Here is a 25,166-nt window from a genome sequence, read left to right on the forward strand (position 1 = left end):
TATTGGAGAGAAGCTATTAGCACTGCAATCTATACATTCAATAGAGTTCATATCAAAGGTGATACTGGTAAGACTCCTTATGAGATTTGGTTTGGTCATGTTCCTACTGTGAAATATTTCAAATTTTTGGTAGCAAATGTTATATCAAGAGAGATGAGGATATTGGAAAGTTTGATGCTGGAAGTGATGAAGGTATCTTTTTGGGATATTTTACAAATAGCAAAGCCTACCAATGCTATAACAAGAGACAGAGAAAGATAGTTGAGAGTGCAAGTGTGAAGGTGGATGAAAACCTTAGGAAGGAGATCAAAGCTTATGATGAAGGTCAACATGTTGTCTTAGCTCTTATTCAACCTGAAGAGCCTAAGCAGAACGATACGGTACAAAAAGAGACTGTTGCTGTCGTCGATGAGGATGTTCAGGATCTTGAGTGTGAGAATCAGAACAATCAAAAGACTATGAGGTATGTAAGATTGAATCATTTTGAGAATCAGATTATTGGTGATAAGAATAAAGGCGTGATGACTAGAAGAAGGTTAGCTGCAAAAGAAATATTTTTGATTTCTAAAGTTGAACCTAAAGATGTTGTTGAAGCCTATAAAGATGACAATTGGATTAGAGCCATGGAAGAAGAGTTAGATCATATTGAAAAGAACAACACTTGGGAATTGTTGCCTAGACCTAAGGATAAAAATGTTATTTGTACTAAATGGGTTTTTAGGAACAAATTGAATGAAGTCGGTGAAGTAGTCAAAAATAAAGCTAGACTGGTCTGCAAAGGATATTCATAACAAGAAGGGATTGATTATGAAGAAATGTTTGCTCTCATTTCCAGAATTGAAGTTGTTAGATTGTGGCTAGCTTATGTTGCTTATAAGGATTTCAAGGTATATCAAATGGATGTCAAATCTGCATTTCTGAATGGTGATCTAGATGAAGAAGTTTATATTGAACAACCTGATGGATTTTCACTATCAAATGATGGAGACATGGTATGCAAATTAAAAAAAAAACTTTATGGTTTGAAACAAGCTCCTAGAGCCTGGTATGCTAGATTAGACAAATACTTGCTAAAATTGGGATTTGTCAAAGGTGTTGTTGATAGTAATATGTACTTTAAGATTGAAAATAACAATATTTTAATTGTTGATGTCTTTGTTGATGACATTATTTTTGGTGGTGATGATGATATGAGCATGAAATTTGCCATTGATATGCAAAAAGAATTTGAGATGTCTATGATTGGTGGAATGAAATATTTCTTAGGTTTGCAGATTGCACAGACAAGAAAAGGTATTTTTATATCTCAAACTAAGTATGTGAAGGAATTGATGAAGAAGTTTGGATTAGATGATTCCAAACCTGTTGGAACTCCTATGGTGACTGGTTGTAAACTGTCTAAAAATGATGAATCTCCTAAAGCTAATCAGAGTTTGTACAAATCTATTGTTGGTGGACTATTATATCTCACTCAAACTAGGCCTGACATTATGCATGTTGTGTGTATGGTAGCTAGATATCAAGATGATCTGAAGGAGAGTCATTTCACTACTGTTAAAAGAATATTTAGATATCTAAAAGGAACTGAAGATTATGGTTTATGGTATCTAAAGAATGATAATTTTATGTTGTGCGCTTACACTGATGCAGATTGGGCAGGTGATGTTGATGATAGGAAGAGTACTACCCGTGGAGCATTCTTTTTAGGTAAGAAGTTGGTTTCATGGGCTAGCAAGAAACATGATTCAGTATCTTTATCCACTGCTGAAGCTGAGTACATTGATGCTGCTAGTAATTGCACTCAGATAGTTTGGATGAATCAAATGTTGAAATATATCAGAGTTATTTATGATGAGCCTACTATTATATACTGTGATAATTGCAATGCTATAAACATGTCTAAGAATCTGGCAAAACATTCAAAAGACTAAGCATATATCAATCAAATATAATTACTTGAGAGAGCAAGTCGGTGAACAAAAGGTGAAGCTAGAATATGTATCTACAAAGGAACAAATTGTTGATATTTTTACTAAGCCCTTGCCTGCAAATACATTTGTCTATCTGAGAGACAAGCTAGGGGTCTCCACCCCTCCCGATGAGAACTAGATACATTGAGTTGCATCGATCCTGTGGAATTCAGAGCTTTATTCTTTTATCCGAATTGATGAATTGGTGTTGCTCCTCTGCTGGAGTAGTCCATTGTTTTGGTTGTGTATCCCTAGGTTGGAGGGATTTATGATTCTGTTTTGGGTGTGAGTTTGATTTTTCTATTTTGGTGATCTTTGGCACTGTTGTCAAAGGGGGAGAGAGATCATGTGGAAAATTGCTTTATCTACCTTGATCTTAGGGTGAGTTTGTTGGTGATATCTTGTTTCTTTGCATTGATTGTTTTTCACATTCATATGTTGTCATCAATGCGAAAGGGGGAGATTGTTGGATTTGGTTGTTCATTGCTGCTACTAGGATATGTTGTTGTCATTGATGTCAACATATTCCTGTGAGTTATTCTAGTGTGTTTGGAAAAAAAAATTTGGTCCGGTTTTGTAGTTTGGTTTTGCTGATCACTATTTTCTAGAATCTGGTATTCCCTCCAGTATATTCTGGTGTGATCAGATCTTGTGTTGAGACTTTGGATTATTGTTTGGGATGAACTTGTGTATCCTCACTTCAGATGGTTCATGATTTGTTGCTCCGCAAGTTATCTTTCCTCGTGATAGTTGCTGATTGGTTGTGTTCTTGAGCCTTGAGACGTTGACCGATGAAGATTTGAAAAGACGTGTTAGTGCAACTGTTCTAGATGATTCTAACATGCTTGATGGTGTTTCCTAGTCGTGTTCTATTTGTTTTGGTGATCCGCATTGATTGTTGTGCGATTTTTTGGTGATTTCTTTGAACCGGTGATAATTTGTTTTTATGTAGTATTTTTAGTGGTGTAGCGTGTTGTGGGATTTCCAGTGGATGTAATCGTTTGGGAATTTGAATTAGGTCCATTCTATGTAAACTAAATCATAATATTGGTCCGGTGGTCAATATTTGTATCGTGTAATGTAATTTTTGGAAATATGAGTTGAGGGTTGAGGGTTGAGGGTTTAGCCGACCTTGTTATTAAGGTTGATGAATTGTATATATAGGTGATATACTTAAATGTAATTTTGGTGTCGATATTGTGTCTGGATTATCAAAGAGAGGAAAATGTGCGAACAAGGATATATCATTCAGTGAATTGTTGTGGTGAGTTTGGTGTTGCAGAGCAGACATATGTGCTTAATCGGAACTGTCATTAGACTTTTGTAGATGCTATATTGTACTTCATTCCTTCCGCATTGTAGTCTGAATCATATTGTAATTCAGTGACACTTCCCTCAAGGTTGTAGCCTTCCGGACATATATCTTTTGAGCAATGAGGTCTAGGCAATGTGCCTGAATGCATGTGCATTCCCCATTGTAATATTTTCACATACTATTGCAGAATATCATCTTATTATGGGTAGGTTTCCACCGTGGTTTTTCCCTTAACCGGGTTTTCCACGTCAAAATCTTGGTGTTGTGTGTTGTGTTGTTAATTTTCTTATCTGTTATTGTTGTGGTTTATCAGTTTATGTTTTGGAAGTTTCTGATGAAGACTGATTCATCCCCCCTTTCAGTCTTCCTTCTTGATTGTTGCTAACAGTTATTGTAATACAATAGCATTGATTTTCCTTGTATGAACTTTGATGGTGTGAAATTTCAATGATTAAAGGTTTTTAGGTCATTTTTCTAATCTTGTCATACCACCTTAGTAGGAAATTATTCATTTTCTTGCATTATTATTTCTATAAATGTTGCCTTAGGAAAGATGAATATTTTAAATATCCTTCTTGCACAATCTTTTTAAACACTTGTTGTAAACCAAAGAGAGAATTGTAGCCAAGAGAGTAAAGAAATTTGCCCTTGTATTTTTACAATGAGCTAATGGCCATGAAACGTCTATTTAGTTTGTGTCTGTGTGTGTGTATATATATACACTATTGCTTATGTTTATTAATGGTATGAAAAACACAATGTAATTGTTGAAAATATTGTTATTGATGTCAAAGCTCGATGTTTTCTTTGTTTTATTGATGTCAGAGGTTGTTGATGTATTAATATGTTTTTGATTAAAAAGAAACGTTAACTAGGGCATTGACCTTTTACATAGTTAGAGACTATTGATAACACAAATACAAAAACAAAAACCATATAAAACAACAACCCAAACCCAACTCAAGGAGGGGTAGGGACACTTGAGCCTTGACAAGGACGGGTTTCGGGGGGGTGGGAAAAACTTTCCCTTTTGCCTGCAACAAAAAATAGTCTAGATGATACTATTACTGGGTCCGTCAAGAGAGTGATCAAGTGGTGAGGTCTCCACTTGGGAACCATTAGTAGATTTAAGGGAGTGCAGTTGCAAGGCAGCAACCAACTGTTGTAGAATAGCAGGGGGTGGTTGTAGTACAATGACACGCTACAAAGGAGTGGCTTCAAGAGTAGGAGCAGTATGTGTAGAGTGGAGCTGAAGGTCAGAGGCAATAGGAGTTGAATCCAAATCAGGAGCAATAGGAGTTGAAACCTCACAAACAACAACAACATCATCCTCCTAAGATGAGCCATTTGAAACAGAGTCAGAAGCATTGATTGTCAAGTGATCTTTAGTAGCATCCTTTCACCAAGCAGCATCACCTCTGTGGCAAGAGAGAGAGGCGTCCGAAGCTAAATGACCCATTGAGAAGCACCTTAAGCAGCAAAAGGGGAGGTCCTCATAATCTAACGATCGAGTCCATGGCCTATCCCCAACCATGAGAACCACATCCCTGAGGAGGGGAAGAGATATGTCGACATCAAATAAAAGGTGGGAAAAGGTAGTATGGCCCATGGAAAACATGGTGTAATCAACCTTCAAGAAGCTACCAATAGAGTTATCGATGGCCTTGAAACAAGAAGGCTCCCATAAATGGAGGGGTAGATTGGGGAAGCGAACCCAAACCGAATGAACAATTAGGGATTTGGTGAGGGGGTTGAAGGAAGTCGTCCAAGGCTTCATAGAGAGAGAGTGATCTCCCCAAGCCCACAACTCACCCAAAACCAAATCCCAATCATGAGTAGAGGTAAAGGAAGTAATAGCACGAGGAAAAATCTTAATGCCATGAGAAACCAAAGGCTTCCAAGAAACACTCACCCAACGATGAAGGTCTGAAAGAGAAGGCTGAAACCTAACAAATCTGTAGACCAGAGTATTTTGTTGTTAAAAATCAGCATTCTCCACAACATCTTGGCCACATACTACAATGGGAGAGGTCTTGGCACAAGGAAGAGAACGAATACCCTGAGGAACAACAGCAAGTTGGACCACACGAGCAAAGCGCCGCGTAGCAGTAAAAGAAGAAGGTTTTGTAGGAACCACATCCTCGACAGTGGAAAGACCCCCCAAATCAACATTCACGACAGCAGGAGAAGAGGGCATGACAGAAGCCCCAACCAGAACGGCCCTAGACAGAGCAAAAACCCCAACGCCAATAGTAGCAGGGAGCGGGCGAACACCATTGCAAGAGATGGTATCGCCGATGGGCACACAAGGTTAGGCACGAGAAGCAGAGGTGCCACACCCAAAGAAGGTAGTAGCGAACGTGGGCCCCACAGGAGGAGGAATGGGGGAAGTCAGCGAAAGACGCGCCAAATGGAAAGGACTCACCACCAGCGCCAAAAGCCTTCACGACCACCCCAGAAACAACCCCACAACTCGTAGAATTGCAGGTGTGAGCAGTGGCAGCAGACAAATTATAGGCAGGAGTAACGGTCATTTTGTGAGAGGGAGTCGGAGAACCCATTTCGAAATCTTCTGCATTCACATTTTGAACCCATTTCGTTGATGTATTGATAAGTTGATGTCAAAGGTTTTCTTGATTAAGAAAGAATGAGATTGTTGAAATTATAGTAATAATGTCACATTGAAAAAATGAATCGGGATTTGATGCTCAAGAGTTTAGTATTTAGTGTTTTGTTGGTAGAAGGTATAAGGTAGGGCCAACCTTTGACCTTTGAAATGTATCTACTCCTATTAGGCATTTAGACTACTTGTTTAACACTTGCAAATTTCATTATTGAAATATGGTAGGGTGAAGATTTGATCCTCAACTCGAAATGGTCATCATCGCTAATCAAAATTTGAGGTTAATGTTTGTGAAGTATTCTTTTTTTGGTAATTGATATGATGAATTGCCGACTCTTAACCCTAGATGCAGTTTATTCCCTCTATTTTTTTGCTAAGGCTATTAGTTATTAGTAATCAATCTTATATCTTGCATTTTTCATCATCATTTGAAAGGTGGTAAGGTCGAACTCCAACCCCCGATGGGCCCACATGAAAATTTGTCTAAGTGTTTAAAGATTCTCATGTTCAACAATCAATGATTGAAGGTTTGTCTTGCTTTTTGGCATGAAGTGTCTGCAACTCCCGATCCTTGATCGGTTGATTTTCTTTAATATGGAAAAAGGATAATGTGTTTGGTTGACCTAGCAATGGCCATATTTTCGAAAAGGATGCCCAATAATCACACCCCCTTCATTATTTTCTTTAGTATGACATTGAGTGTCATGAGCATGAGAAATGGTTAAAAAAGGGCAAGAATTTTTTCACTAATTGACTATTCAAAGGCAATTTGATCATGAGGCTTAGAAGAGGATAAAGACAATTGAGAAGGTTGACCAACATTGAGTAGATTGATTTTTGAAATGGCCTTCTTTTTATAATCTTATTATTATGAAAGAACCTATTTAGATATAGAACAATTTTATTATCAAAGCATATATTTGAGAAGAGACCAAGCCAAGGCTTTTGTGGGATGTCAATGATTTTTGTGAAGGTGCATCTATTAATCAACACTCTATTTGATCATATCCTATTATTTCTTACCAAGATTGAACCCTTGCTAAGATTGAACCCTTGCTAATACTCTTTGGGTTCATGACTTGAAACTGTACAATAGAAGTATCAAGATCTTCCAAACTCTTTTTAGGACTACTAAGCGTTTTATTTTACACTCAGAGGCCAAATTGAAGTGCAACCTTTCTAATATGGATTTTGAAATAAAATTAATATTACTTCTAATAAGATTCATAAAATTGTGGTGGAATGACTCAAGCCTTGGTGGAAAATTTGGAAATCATATTTAGACACATCATTTCATAATTACAAACCATGAAGTGGTATGTTATGCTTTCTCCATATCTATACATGTTTTTAAAGCTTAATCACATATGATATTGTTAGTCTTCTTTAGGCACTCAACAACACAAATTTTAGACTTTTTGGTTTGGCTATCCTTGAGTCAAAACTTTCCCACTTCATTTGGTGTTTTTTTACTGAAGGTATCCTTATTCATACTTAGATTAATTTAGTTGGGTGTTCTCAATCCTCTTTGTTCATTTCATTGGAAAACATGAGAACCTCATGTACCTTTTCTAGTTTTTTATCCACAACTTAGACTGCCTGGAAATGGGCTCGTGACTTCTTTAGGACTTTCAAGTTGAACCTTTTTCATGCCATATGATTCCTTTGGGAGATTGAAGTGAAATTTCTACTATGTTCACCTAGATTTGACATACCTTTAGGGTGGAAAATTGTTTTAGTATTTGAAAAGAAAAAAGCTTACTTTATTTTGTAGTTGTTTTGATGATATACATTTTTTTCTATTCTAGCTATGATTTCTTCAAATGTTCTCTTGCAAATTTAAGTGTAAACAAATAAAATTATACTTAAAATTGCCCATTTTTTAATTCTTTTAGATCATTGAGATAATGCACCATCCATGATTATTAATATTCTAATGACTTCACCCTCTCATAAAAGTTACTCTTCTCATGAACATTGATATAGATATAGTCAAACATAGTTCTCATTGATAGAGAACAATTTTTTACATACTAGACACTAAATAATATGCATCTATTAACAACTATGTGGAATTTCTAATAATCATTCCTCTCCAACTACTTAAAAAACATGTCTTTAAGGAATCTCCCTTAAAATGATAATATAATTTATTGGCTTTTACTGTGTCTTTAGCATTATATTTTACATGGAATTTTCAGTAGCTTTTTTTAATTTATAATTGTGTTGTTTATGTAAATTGGTCATCAAGTTAATTATCATACTACATATTTATTCAAAAAAAATTTATTAATGTTTAAATTGTATTAAAATTATTTAATAAGTATAAATTGTAAAATAGTCTAATAGCTAAATAAAATTTAGATATAATATTATAATAAAACAAATGATAATACTTTAATTAATCAAATTATAAAAATATCTTGTTGATACAAGCTAAATTGTAGACCTAATTATTTGAAAAAATTAATTTAATCTTATAAAATAATTTTAAATATTATAAAATATTTACAAATAGACTACATAATATATCTATAAAATAGATTTTAAAATATTATATCATTTTTAAACGTAAAAGATTTACTAATATATTTTGTGGGTGTGAATTTAGGCATGGACACGAATACTAGAAGGAGTACATACATATGCTCAAGCTATGGTGGGTGGAATTTTAGGTTCTCTCTTTGCAATTAGTTGGCATTATTTGTGGAAAATTGTCGAGTTGAAGTATCTACCTGCTTTTATTAGAGTTCGCATACTCCTCCATGTGGGTGTGCTTATTATCCTTTTAAAAATATCAATAGACAATAAAGAAACTAAAATATGAGAATGATTTCATAATAATTTTTGTATCAATGTAAGTTATGCATCATTTATGTTTATTGAAATTGTTATCTTTACACATATGGTCATTGTAACATGGCAATAATTTTGACAATTTAAGATGGATTACTATTTTTATGAAATAGTGGCTAGTTTAATTCAATATTTCTTGAAAACATATGTTGATTTGTGAGCTTTTGTATTAATGTTTTAGATCACAATCAATGATCTATCATAAAAATATTTAACTAGGAATATTTTATTTTATTTTATATAAATAATAAACATGTCATGTGTTTTATTTTCATAGATTATAAAAATGACATGTTTATATGTCTTATTGTTAATTTAAAAATATATATATTGTATTCACTAAATTAAAATTTAATCTTATAATATATTATATAATTTATAATTAGCTTCAATATTATTTCAATCATAATTATCTAAAAATAAAAGATCTATCTTTTTATTTTTTTATCATAAATATATGTTAAATTTAGTAAGAAATCTATTATATGTTTAAATGCATATGTATAAAAATATTAATTTGGTAAATTATCATATTTAATTCTATTATATTAAAATGTATTAAATATTAAAATTTTATGATGAATAATGGTAGTTTTCAATATTAATATATCATAAAATACTACATAAATTCACATAAAAAGTAGGTAGAATGGAATCACAACTCAAAAAGTCTAAGCTTGAGCCAAAAAGAAAATCAAGAGAGTTGTCAAAGCTATATTATTAGGAGGTGGATTATGGCTAGGGGCTTCCACACTAGCATCATTATCTTCTTGTGCCAATGGATATATTACATTGTAGAATGACTTATTATGTAATCCAAGGAATGATGTGACCAATCCTATATTTTAGGAATAAACTCCCAACAACCTATAATTATTCTAATACCTCCCTTAATGACTAAACTAGATACAATTATAAATTTATCTATGAGCTTAAAAAAGTTATCTTTACTAGTTGTTTTAGTCATTATGCCTAAAATCTAGTCTTCTAGAGGACAATAATAAAGATAAATGTCTTCATTATCAACCAATTGATAAATATAACGATGATGAACTTCAATATGTTCAATTATAGCATGATAGATTGTGTTCTTCACCATCTTGAGAACACTTTGGTTGTCACAAAAATTGATGTTAATGTAGTTTGATCTAATTGAATATCAATGAATATCCTCCTTAATCGCATTGTCTCAAAAAATATATTGATTGTTGTCTTCTATTCTACTTCAATGGAAAATAAGGTGATAATGTTTTGGGGCTTTCTTTACCAATAAATAACTCATGACCCAAGAGTGAAAATATGACATGTTGTAGATATTATTGTCTCAATCGATCTAGCCTTATCATAATCAATACAATTGGTTAGCATGAAGTCAACATGTTGCATGTATGGAATACCAAATTGAATGGACCCTTTGACATATGAAAATACTCATTTTATAGCTTTCTTGTGTTCCTCTTGAGGTTTAGACATTAAACAAGAAAGACTAGTACAATAACATTGATCTAGTTTAGTAGTAGTAAGATAAATCAAACTATTGATCAATTGTTGATACATTGTTTCATAGATAAATGATGAAAATGTTGATTGAGAGATTTATCCTAACTCCCATATGTGTTGACATAGAATTATAGTCACTCATTCAAGTTTTTTCTAAAAGACATTTGACATACTTAGTTTGTGATACAAAAAAATTATGACCAATTTACCAAAATTCTACAACTTAATAATATTGACACGTGCCTAAATTTGTCATTCAAAAAATAAATCATGTGTCACTTTTTACTTAATTAAAATAGAATTGCTTCAAATGATTGGAAATATCATCAACATAGACAATTAAGATTACCATGTCACCACAATTTATTTTGAGATAAAGAATGGGTTTAGAATATATATTTTTTGAAACCAAAATATCTAAGATATTGATCAATTTTAAAATATCAATCTCAAGGAGCCTACTTAAGGCCCTACAAGGGTGTAATGAACCTACAAACCAAGTTTCATTTGCTCAGAACCTAGAACCCTTGTGGTTGAGTCATGTGGAACGCTTTCACCAATTCTCCATTTAAAAGGCACTTTTGACATCCATATAATATACCTACCATCCAAATTGAGTAGCCCTAAAGATAACCAAGCACAAGGTTACCATTTTTATTGTAGGAAAAAATATAGATCTTCATGGTCCACCCCTTCTTGTGCATATCCTTTAGTAAGAAGATGGACATTGCGCTTGCCTAAAGAACCATATGATTTGCACTTTTCTTTATAAATCTATTTGTAACCAAAATATTCTTTTCTAGGGGCAATGTTTTTATTTAAAAAGCAACGTTAACTAGGGCATTGAATCTTAACAAAAAGAAACATCAAGAGAGATGATGTTGGAAGAGAACCACAACCCAAAGGTGGGAAGGAACAAACATGGGAACCTAACCAACCCAGGAACAAAACCCACTCAACGGGGTGACGGACAATCCAAACCCCCACAAGGGGGGGTATGGGGCAGGGGAGAAGATTTCCCCTTACGCCTACGAACAACCACAGACCAGACAATGCTAAGATCCGTCGAAAGGGCCCTCGTAGGGTCAACAACACTTGTGACAACAAAACGCTGGAAGAGGGCCGTAAGGGGGTGCAGAAAAACAACATCAATAGGTTGTGACAAAACATCAGTAGCAGAAGTAGATCCAGCAGCATTAGGTCTATAGGACAGGAGAAGCAGAAGTGGGGGCCTCCAAAGACGAGGCCACAAAAACATCAGTAGGGGAAACAGGAGTCGTGGGGGGCACGACATCATTCTCATGGGAGGAGCCAATAAATACAGAATCTGTAGCATTTACCAGGGTCAATATTAACGACATCTAAGTCTTATTTTCTTTATCAAGGCATTATATTCCAAATTTGTGACACCTTCCCATTTAGACTTCCCTTTGACTTGTGAAAATATGCTAGGATCATTTAATATTTGTGAAACAACACAATGTAGAGAAATATTTTCTTTCTTACCACCTAGTACAAGTTTCCCAAAAAAATTAGATCAACCTTCAATCACCTTTGGCAATTCATCCTCCCAAACATCCCTTGTTGTGGTATAGTGATTTGACGTTCCAAAATAGTAGGTCCATATTTTGAGAAATTATTCTTGTCTTCAAGGTCAAAGACATGTCAAAAAGACAAAGAAGGTGGTTTATCAACAGATTGTAGATGATTAAATACCTTGAACGAGAGTGGAGAGTCTCTCCTACTCTTTGGACTTGGGTTAAACCTAATAGGTGTTCCCTGAAGCAACCTAAATAGTTTTATTTATTCATTGAATAAAATGTAACATGATTGTAATAAATCTACATGTACACCCAAATGTACACAAGTAAGCCTCATATAACTATCACTAGGTCAAGATCAAATATTTGAAAAAAATCTCTACATAGATGATAGTAGACCTTGCACATACACCTATACATAACAATAATTTTATATCACTTACAATGATTTTTTTGATGTTGCATACATAGTGACAAGGTTCATGCATGCATGCTCAAATTCTCTAATTTTATGATTATTATGCTTACTTGATATAGTTATCTATTTTGTATTCTAAAATCATAAACAACATGCAATAAACCTAAATTAAATCTAATCTAATCTTAGAACTAACTAGAATAGAACTGCAATTAAAATGATTTTGAACCAACAAATATCAATTCTTGGTTCATTAGGAAATAGAGTCATAAAAACAAAGATAAAGGTAATAAAATCTACAAAGTATCAATGAAACAAAATTACATTCAAACATAATCACAAATTTACTATTTTATGCAACATACTTATTAATCAGTGACCAGAAATATGACTCATATGGAAAAAGGAATGGCTATTACAAAGTGTAATATATTAGGTGTTGTCTCATACACACACAACCTTCATTGTATTCATGCTATATAATTCATAAAAAAGTATTCATGTATTAAAAATATATATGAAAATGAAAGAAACTTTTTCATAATTTTCAACAAATCTACACACATTGATAGCTAATCTTCAATGTGACAACAAAGTACACCATAAACCTTCAAAATTTGATTTTTTTTTTTGGTAATTATTAGATTTATGTATCAAAAAGGGTCTAATATAACTACTCAAACCCAACCCCAACCCCAACAACAACCAAATAATATTTGGAACTTGAACTACAAATTCTACACAAAATCAACACAAATCGTCAAGCCTATCACCACTAAAAATACATCAAAAGAATAAGAAGCTCTTGCACCGTAAATATTTGACATGAGTATAATTTTAAAATAAAAATTGATTGTTATAACAATCAAAACATCAACATCAATAGAAAATTATAAATCTAAAAAAACTGCTACAAATCCATCATGAACTACTAAGAAATTCACCTAAACACTTCCAAGCTAAAATCCCAATTGAGATATGAATGATTCATCTCATAGAAATCAACATGAACAATGAACAGTAGGGTAAAAGTACAAAGTTTTGTCACACTTTTATAAAGGAAATGAACAAATGATGTACACAAATAAAATAAGTATTTTTTCAGTGTATTTTATTTTTGTATTTATTAAAAAAATAAAAAATTTATATCGTTTTTTTATAGAATTGATCACATAATTTAATTGTTGATAAAATGCTAAAAAGTGAAGTTATATGGGACACCATTTTGAACATTTGGTTGTCATTGATTTCAAAGATGTGTCAAATGTATCAATAAAATTAGTGAGAATTAAATGTAATTGCTTCTAAAATGACATATCCGAACATTTCAGTTCTAGATGGACAAGCTATATTGAATAGCTCTCTTAATATTATCAGTGTGTGTTGGTTTGAATTGTTCTTGTGTATATTGAAATGTAACCCTATTGTAAATCTATAAACAACTGAACCACAAACCTAGAATCTACAAGAAAATCATTAACACCAATAAAGCTCTAAATCAAATGTATGCAAATAAAACAAACAAAATATACCCTCACACATATGATAAGCTTGACTTTATTGTTCTCCAATCCTTTAAGACCTTATGCATGATAGTATTTGCTCTCAACAATAAGAACTAGCACAAGATAATATAAAAGAATGAAATGTTGTTGATTGATGATATAAGTACGACGCAACAACGAGACAATAGAGCCCTAGTCCAATCCACTTGATTGATAAAGAAGGAGTTGCGGATAACGAGACGAAGCATTCATTCTCCAAAGGCACTATGACACTATGATATTTCCTAAAAAGGGATTTCAGAGTTGGCTACGCCCCGATATATGCTATAATTAGGGAACTACACCTAAATCAATTTACGGAAAAACTTGAGCTAATTCTAAAAAGGAGCTTGTTACTCCTTGGGTCACGCGCCCCTTCTTTCATATTATTGAGGCCGAGGTCTGAATTGTGAACCAGTGGCGCTGCGATCGGAGCAATTACTGATCGGGAATAGGAAGATCCGAAATGTTCGACTGGGGAAAGCGGCTTGTTAGGAAGAGCAAGATGATCTGTCCCGAATATACGAGGCACGGGAAAGGGAAGATGAAGAGAAAGGAATTGAAATGGTAGAGACAGTCGGTGCTTAGTTTCCATTTTGAGGCCATTTCGGTTTATTCCAAGGTTTGAAGGCTTTCCAAGACTGCAGAAGAAAGATCGGGTCGTTCTGTCGTATCACCGACTCCGGATAACAGCTAGCCATTACTCGCCCCACTATGACAATGTTGTTGATTGATGATGCAACTATGATAAAGAAAACAATGATAACTAAATGAATTCTAGACAAAGTATTCCAATATCATATTCTATCTCAGCACATACATATGTAAACCAAGACTGGCTTGTTAAGAATCCTTCAACAAAGTGTATGTGATCAAATACTAAAACTTGCATTTTCAAAATAAGTAGTCATTGGTAAAATGCGTGAAATGCTAATACAACCTCTTTTTACAAGAATCAATGGTCACATTATTGTACTTTGTAAGTTGCATGAACAAAGAAGGGGCTGAGATAACCTACATGAAATAAAAAACAAAGAGTTCTTTAAGTGTCAATTCTATTAACTTTCTCCCCAAATGATTATAAGTCTCCTTATTTAGTTGCACAACCTTTTCAATATTCATTCCTAGAAGAAGGCAATATCATTAGAACCTAAAGCTTCAGATACAATGCAGGCAAAAACAATACTTGATAACACAATCATTGATGTAGGAGAACTAGTTTTGTTTTGATTGTCTTGTTTGAATCAAGACTATTGTAATTACTCTTTTAAATGTTGCAATAATATATTGATTGTTCTATTGTTTGTTTCCCTGTTTCATTGTTGGTCTCGAAAATTATGATGTGTGGGTAGTTAGTTGCTCTGTTTAGATCCTGTCATTTATTGAACGTACATGTTCTCTTTCTGAATTCCTGTCAAATTAGAGAGATGTTGTTTGTAGTCTTGATAACATTATGCATTGGTGTGTAGATTTGCTGGTCTTTGGCCTTCTCTCTCAAATCTTCATCAATGGTGGTGGATTCTTGGAAGCCCTTGGTTGCAGGTAACATTGAGTTGTTTCCTTATGTCATGGTTTTTTTTGTTGTTGCTACTTTTGTTTCTTTTGATGACCAGGATTTGGTGTTGAGAAAGCTCTAGGTTTGGGGTGTTCACTACCTCTTAGTTAAAACTTAGACAACCTCCTTTAACCCTCTTACTGAACCACTCAATGTGCATTTGATGTGGGTTTGTCTCCCCAATATTCCCCTTCATTTTTAGGAGAGCTTTAGTTTTGAGGCCATTGGTAGCTCTATTGGTTGCTTCTTGAAGGGACGACCTCCTCCATGGGTCTATCTACTTTTGCATGCATCCTAATCAATATTGATATACCCCTTCTTGGAGATTTGGTTCTCATGGTTGGGGATAGGTTATGGAATCAATCATTGGATTATGAGGACCTCTCCTTTCGATGTCATCACTTCTTCTCTACTGGTCACTTGGCCACATATTGTTCTCTCTCATGTCATAAGGGAATTTCTACTTTGTGGAAGGATGCTCATGATGATCTCCTGGTTGTCTTGGCTTCCGATTCTTCCTTTGACAACTCTTCACAAACTATTGGTGATTCCTCTTAGGAGATTGTTTTGCCTCCTACTAATTTGACCTTCTCAGACCTCGTGGATCGATCTCTACCTCTTGCCACTAGTGTGAACCCCCTCTAACCTCATGGACCCTTCTCTACTTGTTGCTCCTATTCTACTATAGCCTTTGATGACTAACATTTTGCCTTGTCAAAATTATGCTCCTTGTGATGATAGTCTCACTATGGGCATTCCCCATCCTAATATCCCTTGTGATGGAGTTCCAAATGATAGTATACTTGGATGGTGGTTTGTTGACGAAGAAGAGATCATCCTACCTCCTCCCCAACTCTTCATTAAGTTGTGGATGTTTCTCCCAACTCTTGATGTGGGTACTAGCTACTTTGCTAGTGTGTTCTAAGTGGTTTGTTTGGTCCTTTGTTGTCAATGACATGTTCTTGACCAATTGTTTGTGGCCTTTTGGTATTTCTTTGTATATGGTCAACACTCTTGTTTTCCTACTTCTTTAATCAAAAACATGATATCTTTATATTTTTTAATATTTAATATATATTGTATTGCATAGACCAATGGTATCAAACTCAAGAAACCAAATCATGATACCACCCATACCCAAATTGATAAATTAGAATTTTCCTCACAAGCTTAGCCTTCAACCAATAATCTTTGTATGTAATTAGTTTTTCCATCAATCAACTTCATATCTCCTAAACAAAGCCCTAATAATAGGATCATTTCTAGACTTGCTCTAAATGCTTTAAATCACAATCCCTACAACTATAAAAAATTGAGCCCTTTCATGTGACTATACTCACACAACGTAACTGGCCTCATAGACTAGCACCATTGCACACACATCATTTTAGTTAGACCATTCAACTAGGATGTGTTTTGTCATAACTTTATGTTCACATGAATTACCATTTCTACTCTTCTAAATCACAGGTGCACCTATATGAATTATCCCTATACATATTGAATTAGAAAGCATTTTTCTACTATATCATTGTCCTCATAAATATGTCATGGTTTACACATTGTATTCTATTGCACACTTATTTTAACACATTGACATCCTTGCTAGGTTATTGTGTTGTATTTCATGCCAACATCTTTAGATTTCATTGGAGATAAGAAAATATAAATGTGTCTATAATATTATCTACCACACATGCAAACCCACTATAAAGGAAGCAAGTGAATTTTCTAGAATTTGAGAACTTGGTAGTCTATTATAGATAGTGTTAGACAATTCAGATAATCGGAAGACAACTAAGAGGGAGGGGGTGAATTAGTTGTCACAGATTACAGGAACATTAGCAATTTAAACTTTAATACTGAAACCCAAAACAATAATACCAAAATATAAGTTAAACCAATCAGGCATAATTAATAATCACAGAAAAAAAGTCATCCACATAACACCAAGATTTGTACGTGGAAAACCCGGTAAAGGGAAAAACCATGGTGGGAAGCCTACCCACAGTCAAATAATACTTATGCAGTAATTATGTGAATTACAATGAAGGGGCCTGCACTTGCAGGATGGCCAACAACCTAGAGTGCACTGCTCATCACAAAAGGAGCCTCAATGACTACATATAAATCCAGACAACAATCCGGATTATTGTGTTGTATTTCATGCCAACATCTTGAGCTTTCATTGGAGATAAGAAAATATAAATGTGTCTATAATATTATCTACCACACATGCAAACCCATTATAAAGGAAGCAAGTGAATTTGCTAGAATTTGAGAAAACTTGGTAGTTTATTATAGATAGGTCTAGATTATGTAACTTGCCAAGCTAGAGAAGATATTTTGCATAAGGCATGATGAAGTCACTATAATACATAGAATAATATTAGTTGCACTATAGTTGGAAAGTCAATTACCGACAACTGTTGATAGTTGGTAGTTGCCGATAGTTGGAGTTCTCAACAACCATCATCTATTATATATATTTATCATTGTACACATAGTCAAGACCACACGTGTGAATTCCTATATCTATTGCAAATATTATAAATGAATGAATGAGTGAAATGATAATCCTTATGCAATCATTGTTATGAATTATTAGTAACATTTGTATCTATTGTTCTATTTAATTTCCGGATACTCATTCTAGGAGGGTTAGGAAGTAAACATTTGGCATCGTTGCTTCTCCAAATCCTAGAAAAATATAATGTACAAACATGAATCATGGTGATGACTAGATTACACAACACCTAGTGTAGTTGTGGGATATTTGCACATTCAAAGGGAAACTCTTTGGAGAGAGGTCCCTTTGGAAGCTATCTGGGAAAACATAACTAGTAATAAGGACTTTGATCATCTTATACATAGATTTCCAAGGCTCATTGCATGACATTTTATCATTTTGTAAGACCTTCGGGTAGAGAGGGACCATGAATAATATAGGAAACAAATACTAGTGCAGTTTGAAGAGACAAATTGAAGGGAGGAAGAGGATCATGACACTAGAAAAAGATCTACCCTCGAGAAGTAATGCTCATACAACCTAATAAAGATAAGAAACATATTTCAAGAAGTCACAAATTGACAAAGGATAGGGTTATAAGATCCCTAGGGATAAGAGAGTAGGGAAAACAATGAAGAAGAATGAAGAGAATTGCTTGAGAAACTAGAGGATTTCTAACATAAAATCCAAGCTCACCAAGAAGTAGAAGTTGAAGCGTCAATCAAAGTTGTAGTTGAGACAAGAGTAAAAAATTCATGACCAAAGAACATATGAAGAGATAGTATGAGGAGATAGCACCTACCACTCATCAACCAACCAAGAAATGCATATGTATAGTCAATTTTAGACAAATAGGAGGAAGAAGGAGATCTTAGAAACAAATTTATTTGAAAAATTTGAAAATAACATATGCCATATGAAAGAGCTATTCATTTTAGAAGAACCAGGAATTGGAGGAATTGAGTCAAAGACCCCTTGAATGAAGGGAGTACGAAAATTATCTTAAAGATAGACAAAGTGAAAGGAACATTGAAGAAGGACAAGTAGATAACTCATACATGGCTAAGAGTGCAAGTGAGCTAATGGAATGTAGAGATAAAAATAATCCAATCAGGTTCAAGGCATAAGGAACACACCCGACAAAGAGGATGGTGACTCCCCCAATGAGTCTAAGTGTAGAAAGAAATAAACATAGGAAGTTTATGAGGAATGGGTGGGTAAGTGCAAGAAGATGAGTCCCACTTAGGGGGAAGTGCATGCATTGGGAAATGTGCTGGCAGGAACGGGACCCCATTTTTTCAAAACGGGTTCCCATTTTACTTCGGGGCCCAGAGGCAAAAAGAAACAGGTCCTTGAGGTGAAACAAAATGAGGCCCTGTTATTACCATGACCCATTCCATAATGGGGCCTCGATATGTAAACTAATGGGTCCCCGTTTCTAAAAATGAGGGCCTGATTCTTAAAAGCATTTTCCCCATTTTATTTCTCCCCATTTTCTTTTTCCTCCTTCATAGTTGTAGTGAAGAAGGAAGAACCAGAATGGGGCCCCATTTTTTGCACTGATTTTCGACCTCCCACCGCTATCCCAAGTATGCAATTAATCACTTGCTTGACATTTTTTTCATTTTCTTGTATTTTGTATTTTGTTTTTGTATTTAATTTTTTTATCAATTAGGGTTTACATGAATTAGGGTTTATAAATTAGATTTTACATTCACATATGTATAACATAATAATTTTACATTCATATAAACCTTCATGATATCCTTTCATTTTAAAAATTTACTTTGTATAAATATTTGTGACTGCTACATATTCTAGGATACTTGATCATTCAAGGATTTGAATAAACAATAAAATGGGATTCATAAACATATATCTCAAACACAATCCATGTAAACATACAAATAACCTCTGAAATAACCTAGAAATGTGAAGCCTAGAAATATCCCATGTAAACCTACAAATAAATGCCAGGTTCCTCTGAAATAACCTCTAATTTTTTTGCACTAAACACCATTTGACCATAGAAAGAATGAATGCATTCTTGTATTTACTCATCATAGGTTCAATTTGGATGGATACTTTGAAAACTATATAAAAGGTTAGACAAGGGTGGGATAAAGTTGTTATAATGATTTATAGGATTCACACATTTAACCATAAAACCAGTGTGAGAAATATTACTATACTATGAAACGATTGTCATAATAGTATAAGTGAAAATATGATAAAAACTTTTTAGATAACAAAACTTATGAAAAATATATATTCAAATTTTGTTGTTCTAAACTACACTATCTCATCACGAATGATCTTCATGTTGATGTTAGATAATAACCTTGTGTTACTTAAAACTCTTCACTCACCATTGGAGTCATCTTCACTTTATTGATACCAAAAGACATGGGAAAAAGAGGGATACAAACCCTTGAGTTCAGTATGAGTAACCCTAGGAGTTTTTAACTTGTATGATAACATAAGAGGATGGAAATAGTGAAAAAAGTTAAAATTAATTAGCTAGTGCATGCAGAAACTCATAAGAAACCTTTTAGGCCTTTCCCTATGACTCAACAACCTGATATATTAGATTCATGATATATTATTGTTAAGAATATCAGATTTGAATTTTATGTGTCTTTGCTAGGATCTCTACTGTCATACCTCCCATTGCTTCACCGCCACTTCTCACTGTAGCCATTAGCTTTGGGGAACTAAAAACAGTGGGAGCATGAATGAAAAATGACAATGAAGAGAGCCAAGTGATAGGCAAAGGGATATATGAAGAAAAGAATGGGAACCCCCCTATTTTGATCTCATCAGCACCATTGAAGCAGTGACAGAATATACAAAACCAGACATGAGAACAGAATTGGGGATATAAAACAAAGGAGAGAAAGTGCACCTGGAGGGTGGATCTTTTGGGAGAAATTCTTTCTTTCCAATCCCGAGGCCTATTTAACAGGTATAGGGAGGGAAAGGAGGCAGATTTATCTAAATTCATACTACAAATTTCCTTTCATCCCAAATTTTGTTGTGAGTTCATTCATTATTCTTTTGCTATTAATTTATTTAACTATTTGATTAAATTCAACTACTATTTCTTTGTGTGAATTTTAAAGCATTTGTGCCCTCTTTTCTAATGTTTTTAACCAGTGATATACCATGAAATGATATTGTTCTAATCTATGATATTTTTGAAATGATATTATTTTAATGTGCAATATTTATTATCGTATGTTGCTTACTTGTGTGTCTCTATGAAGCCAATCTGGGCGCCTCAAGATGATATGTTCCCAGCTACTTGCAGCTAATAACCGCCTCTTTTTGAAAAAGGTATTGCACATTTACATTATACTTATAATTTGACCGAAAGTCTAAAATGTTTTACTGGTTTTTTAGAAGGATGTACATAGTATTTTGTGTACTATTGTTCTCCAAGATTGTTTTCTTGGAGAAAATGCTAAATACATTTTTGCCCCTTGCACCGAAATCATTTATCATTATTACTATGTCACATGGAAAAACCTATTTGTTCCTCTAATAAATACATATGCACCTTCGACAAAATAGTTAGCCATTAAGCTCCTTACCTCTATAAGTTGTGTTGCTTTCCAATAAAAGGTGTAGATTTTTTTGATTTTTTTTAAATGGGGTGTTTTTTCATAGAACCTAGGGTATTTTAGTTTAAACTCGGAAGATTTTAATAGTGAAGGTAATTGTGATATTGTTGTCATTCTTTTGTTGTTATAATTTAAATCATTTTTTATTTTATTTTAACATCTACCTGGTTTATTCATGATGTATTAAAAAATAAATCTGTTTACTAAATTATAATTTATACCTGATTTACTCATAATGTATTAAAAATTAAATCTGTTTATTAAATTATAATTTATATCAATTTAATATAATGCATATATAAATATACTATTTAATAAAAATAGATTTGATAAAAAAAAATATTATTAAACTTTTACAAATATACTTATATTATTTTAAAAATTCAATATATATTACTATCGACTAAACCATTTCACCTTCATTTGGTGCAAGCGCTAGTTATATGATATGTTCTAATGTGTTGATGTGGATACAATTGAAAGCTAATAAAATTGCATTTAAGGTGACCCTCTTGCAAGTTCTTATTGACCATTGAATCAATAGCCCTTATATGATACTTAAAATTCATTTGACTTCCCCTTCTCCTTCAAATAAGGTCTAATCACCTAATTCAAGGAATTGACATGATAGATGTTAGATTACCCATAATTGTGATGATTCCCACAATTGTTAGGGAAAAGGTAATGGTCATAGTGCTCATGGTGGGTCCCAGTCCTCTTACCAATATTCACATTCTTCTCAACATCACTCTAAAATAGTTCTAAGCTGGATACATAGTGACAAATTCACATGGATTACCTTGGCCATTTCTCCTACTAACATTGTTTCTCAACAACCTAAAGAAGTACAAAGTTATGAGGATAATCATAATGGTTCCTTATTGTCTCTATACATATTCTTGATAGAAAGGAAAAACATAGACATGTAAAGATTAGATTGTAATTGTAGAATGAAGCTTAATTATTACTGTGATTTTTAGTAGAAGAATACATGTATGTCCTTGTTTGGTTTTGAAGAGACACATTGTTGACAAGTGTTGTGGAACTAGTTGATGACATAACAATTGTATCCACTATATGAACTAGGCTAGGTGTAGTTTCTACATTGTGTGAGTCATTGGATAAAAATATCATTAGATTTTGTATAAGAGGAGCCCTCAATCTATTGTTCTAAGATAAAATAAAATAAAAATAGAATCTTGTGAAGTACTTATCTAGCTTTTGAATTCAAGCTTCAAGATCATTTAGCACAGAGTGGTCCATGTCTAGGGAACAATGAAGTTAGAAAGGTGGGATTAATTTAAAAGGAAGCTTGAATTCTTGAAATTCCTAAACCATTTCGGTATTAATAAATTTAGGCTAAACACTGGAGCTACTTAGAGCATGGGAGGCCATTAGTTGATAACTTGTTCTAGCAATAATTTTATATTATGAGAATTAGGTCATGATACTTATAAGAAAGTGATAGTTTTAGAATGCACATGTTCTCCTAAAAAGAAATCAAGTGGAAGAAAGTGATGACAAGACAAATATGCAAATGAAATTTCAACTAAGTTTAATTTTTTTTAATCTAAATTAAACATATTCTTTTACAAATACAAATTAAGATACTTAACCAAAGCACACATTTTTTTAACTATCTAACAAAACACCACTATATATATATATATATATAAGAAAAAATTAAAATGAATTCAATTGCAAAATTAGTTCGGTTCACCAAAATGGTGTCCAACAAAAGTGATCCTAACTAATATGTACATTAACCTAAAATCAATCTCCTTTTCACATACACATCATTTACAAGAAGGTGTGAATGGGCTTGAATTTAGTACACGAGAGAGAGAGAGAGAGAGAGAGAGAGAGAGAGAGAGAGAGAGAGAGAGACAGAGAGAGAGAGAGAGAGAGAGAGAGAGAGAGAGAGAGAGAGAGAGAGAGAGAGAGAGAGAGAGAGAGAGATGTTGTCCTATAAGAAAAAATTAAAATGATTTCAATTGCAAAATTAGTTCGGTTCACCAAAATGGTGTCCAACAAAAGTGATCCTAACTAATATGTACATTAACCTAAAATCAATCTCCTTTTCACATACACATCATTTACAAGAAGGTGTGAATGGGCTTGAATTTAGTACACAAGAGAGAGAGAGAGAGAGAGAGAGAGAGAGAGAGAGAGAGAGAGAGAGAGAGAGAGAGACATGTTGTCCTAGATCCACATCTTTTTTCTATTTTGTGTTGTGTTAGGTGTGATTGGGGATTGATTGAATACATGGAATGAAATAAACTAAATTAAACAAGTTTAATTGAATGCAAAAAACATGCAATAGAAGTACAAAAAAAGAGTAGAAGATACACAAATAGAATGTATAGAAAAACTTTGTGACATAAATGTGGAGCTAAATGCACAAGATGGAGGTGTTGGGAATTGTGTAGAGTCTAAAAGAATTTTTTTGTAGATTCTAGTATTATGGGCTAGAGAAAGAGGTGATTTTGGATATATCCTAAAATCACTAGGGCTAATTAAGTGGAATACTAGTGCTGGGTGATATAGGCCTATGGTTTTAGGCTCTTGAAATACTGTAACTCTTTTCACTATCTCCTCTATCTATTTGCACCACTACTACACTCTAAAACCCTATGATTTGCACTTGAACACACCAAAGAGTGGAAATATTGGGCTTAATAGGGATTTGTCTATTGGCATTATAACAGACAAATGAGATCATTGGCATTCCAATTACAGTGAGAGATTGTTGGTATTTCAATAAGGATATTGAGAAGGTTGTTGATGTCTATGGATATAACTGATTAAGGATGTTTACTGTCTTAATATTATTATTTTGTCATTGATGTCAAGAAATTGATTTTCTGACTTAGTATGATGTTGCCATATCTTAAGCAGTATGATTTGATGAGTATAAAGATGTCGGTAAAAGACATAGAAAGAATATGATGAAAAAGGGGAGAAATACAGTTATTCAATGGGCAACTATTACCGAGTTAGACAATAATGAGATCATGATGTTTAGATTGTTTTGATATCCTACATATGCTATTATTTGCAAGGTTAATACTATACTATGTTATCGAGCAAAGAACCTAGTCGGTAAACCCTAAGGAACCTAGTCGGTTAACCCTAAGGTTATCGCTATCGGTTAATGAAGGCAGAATGTCTACCGAGTTGCAACCGAGTAATAACAGAATGCATTGAATGAATAAAAGCATTATTTAATGAAGGAAGCTGATGAGCTGGAGTTGATTAAATGATTGGTAAGCCGTGTATGAAGTTTGTTACAGAATCTATGGTAAAGAAAGATCGGTAGGAAGGTCTACAGCTCAGATTGAACCGTAATACCCTAGCACAAGTTCCAAGGCGGGGTAAAATGTTTTCAGATCGAAGGATACATTGAACCTAGTCAAGATTGAAGATCTGATGGCTATGATTGATAATGGGAAATGTGATCAAGGAGATTAAGCGGTTACCTGATTGTTTATAAATAGGAAACTATTGATAAACAATGTATGCGGGCAAGTGTATGCACAGGGATGCTACATAGTGATTACCGAGCATAGAAGCTTGAAGACCTATTTTGAATAACAGAGTATAGAGCCTAGCAGATAGACAAGATTAGTTCTATGTCTAGATTGTATTGAACAAATAGGAATCTGCTTTAACATTTTTAGATGTGAAGTTGCAGATAGATTTTTATTAATGT

The 25,166-nt window shown here is 33.6% G+C and overlaps 1 protein-coding gene across 1 annotated transcript in view; it reads left to right on the plus strand.

Annotated features, from left to right (window-relative positions):
• Positions 1–8,874, plus strand: part of LOC131033157 (lipid phosphate phosphatase epsilon 1, chloroplastic) — an 85,013-nt gene extending 76,139 nt beyond the window's left edge. Inside the window, exon 4 of the mRNA XM_057964292.2 lies at positions 8,520–8,874. Within this exon, the coding sequence (XP_057820275.2) occupies positions 8,520–8,735 (216 nt within the window). The 3' untranslated portion in view covers positions 8,736–8,874. The remainder of the gene's footprint in view (positions 1–8,519) is intronic.
• Positions 8,875–25,166: the final 16,292 nt, after the last annotated feature.

Source organism: Cryptomeria japonica, chromosome 4 (assembly GCF_030272615.1).
Source record: "Cryptomeria japonica chromosome 4, Sugi_1.0, whole genome shotgun sequence".
NCBI lineage: Eukaryota > Viridiplantae > Streptophyta > Pinopsida > Cupressales > Cupressaceae > Cryptomeria > Cryptomeria japonica.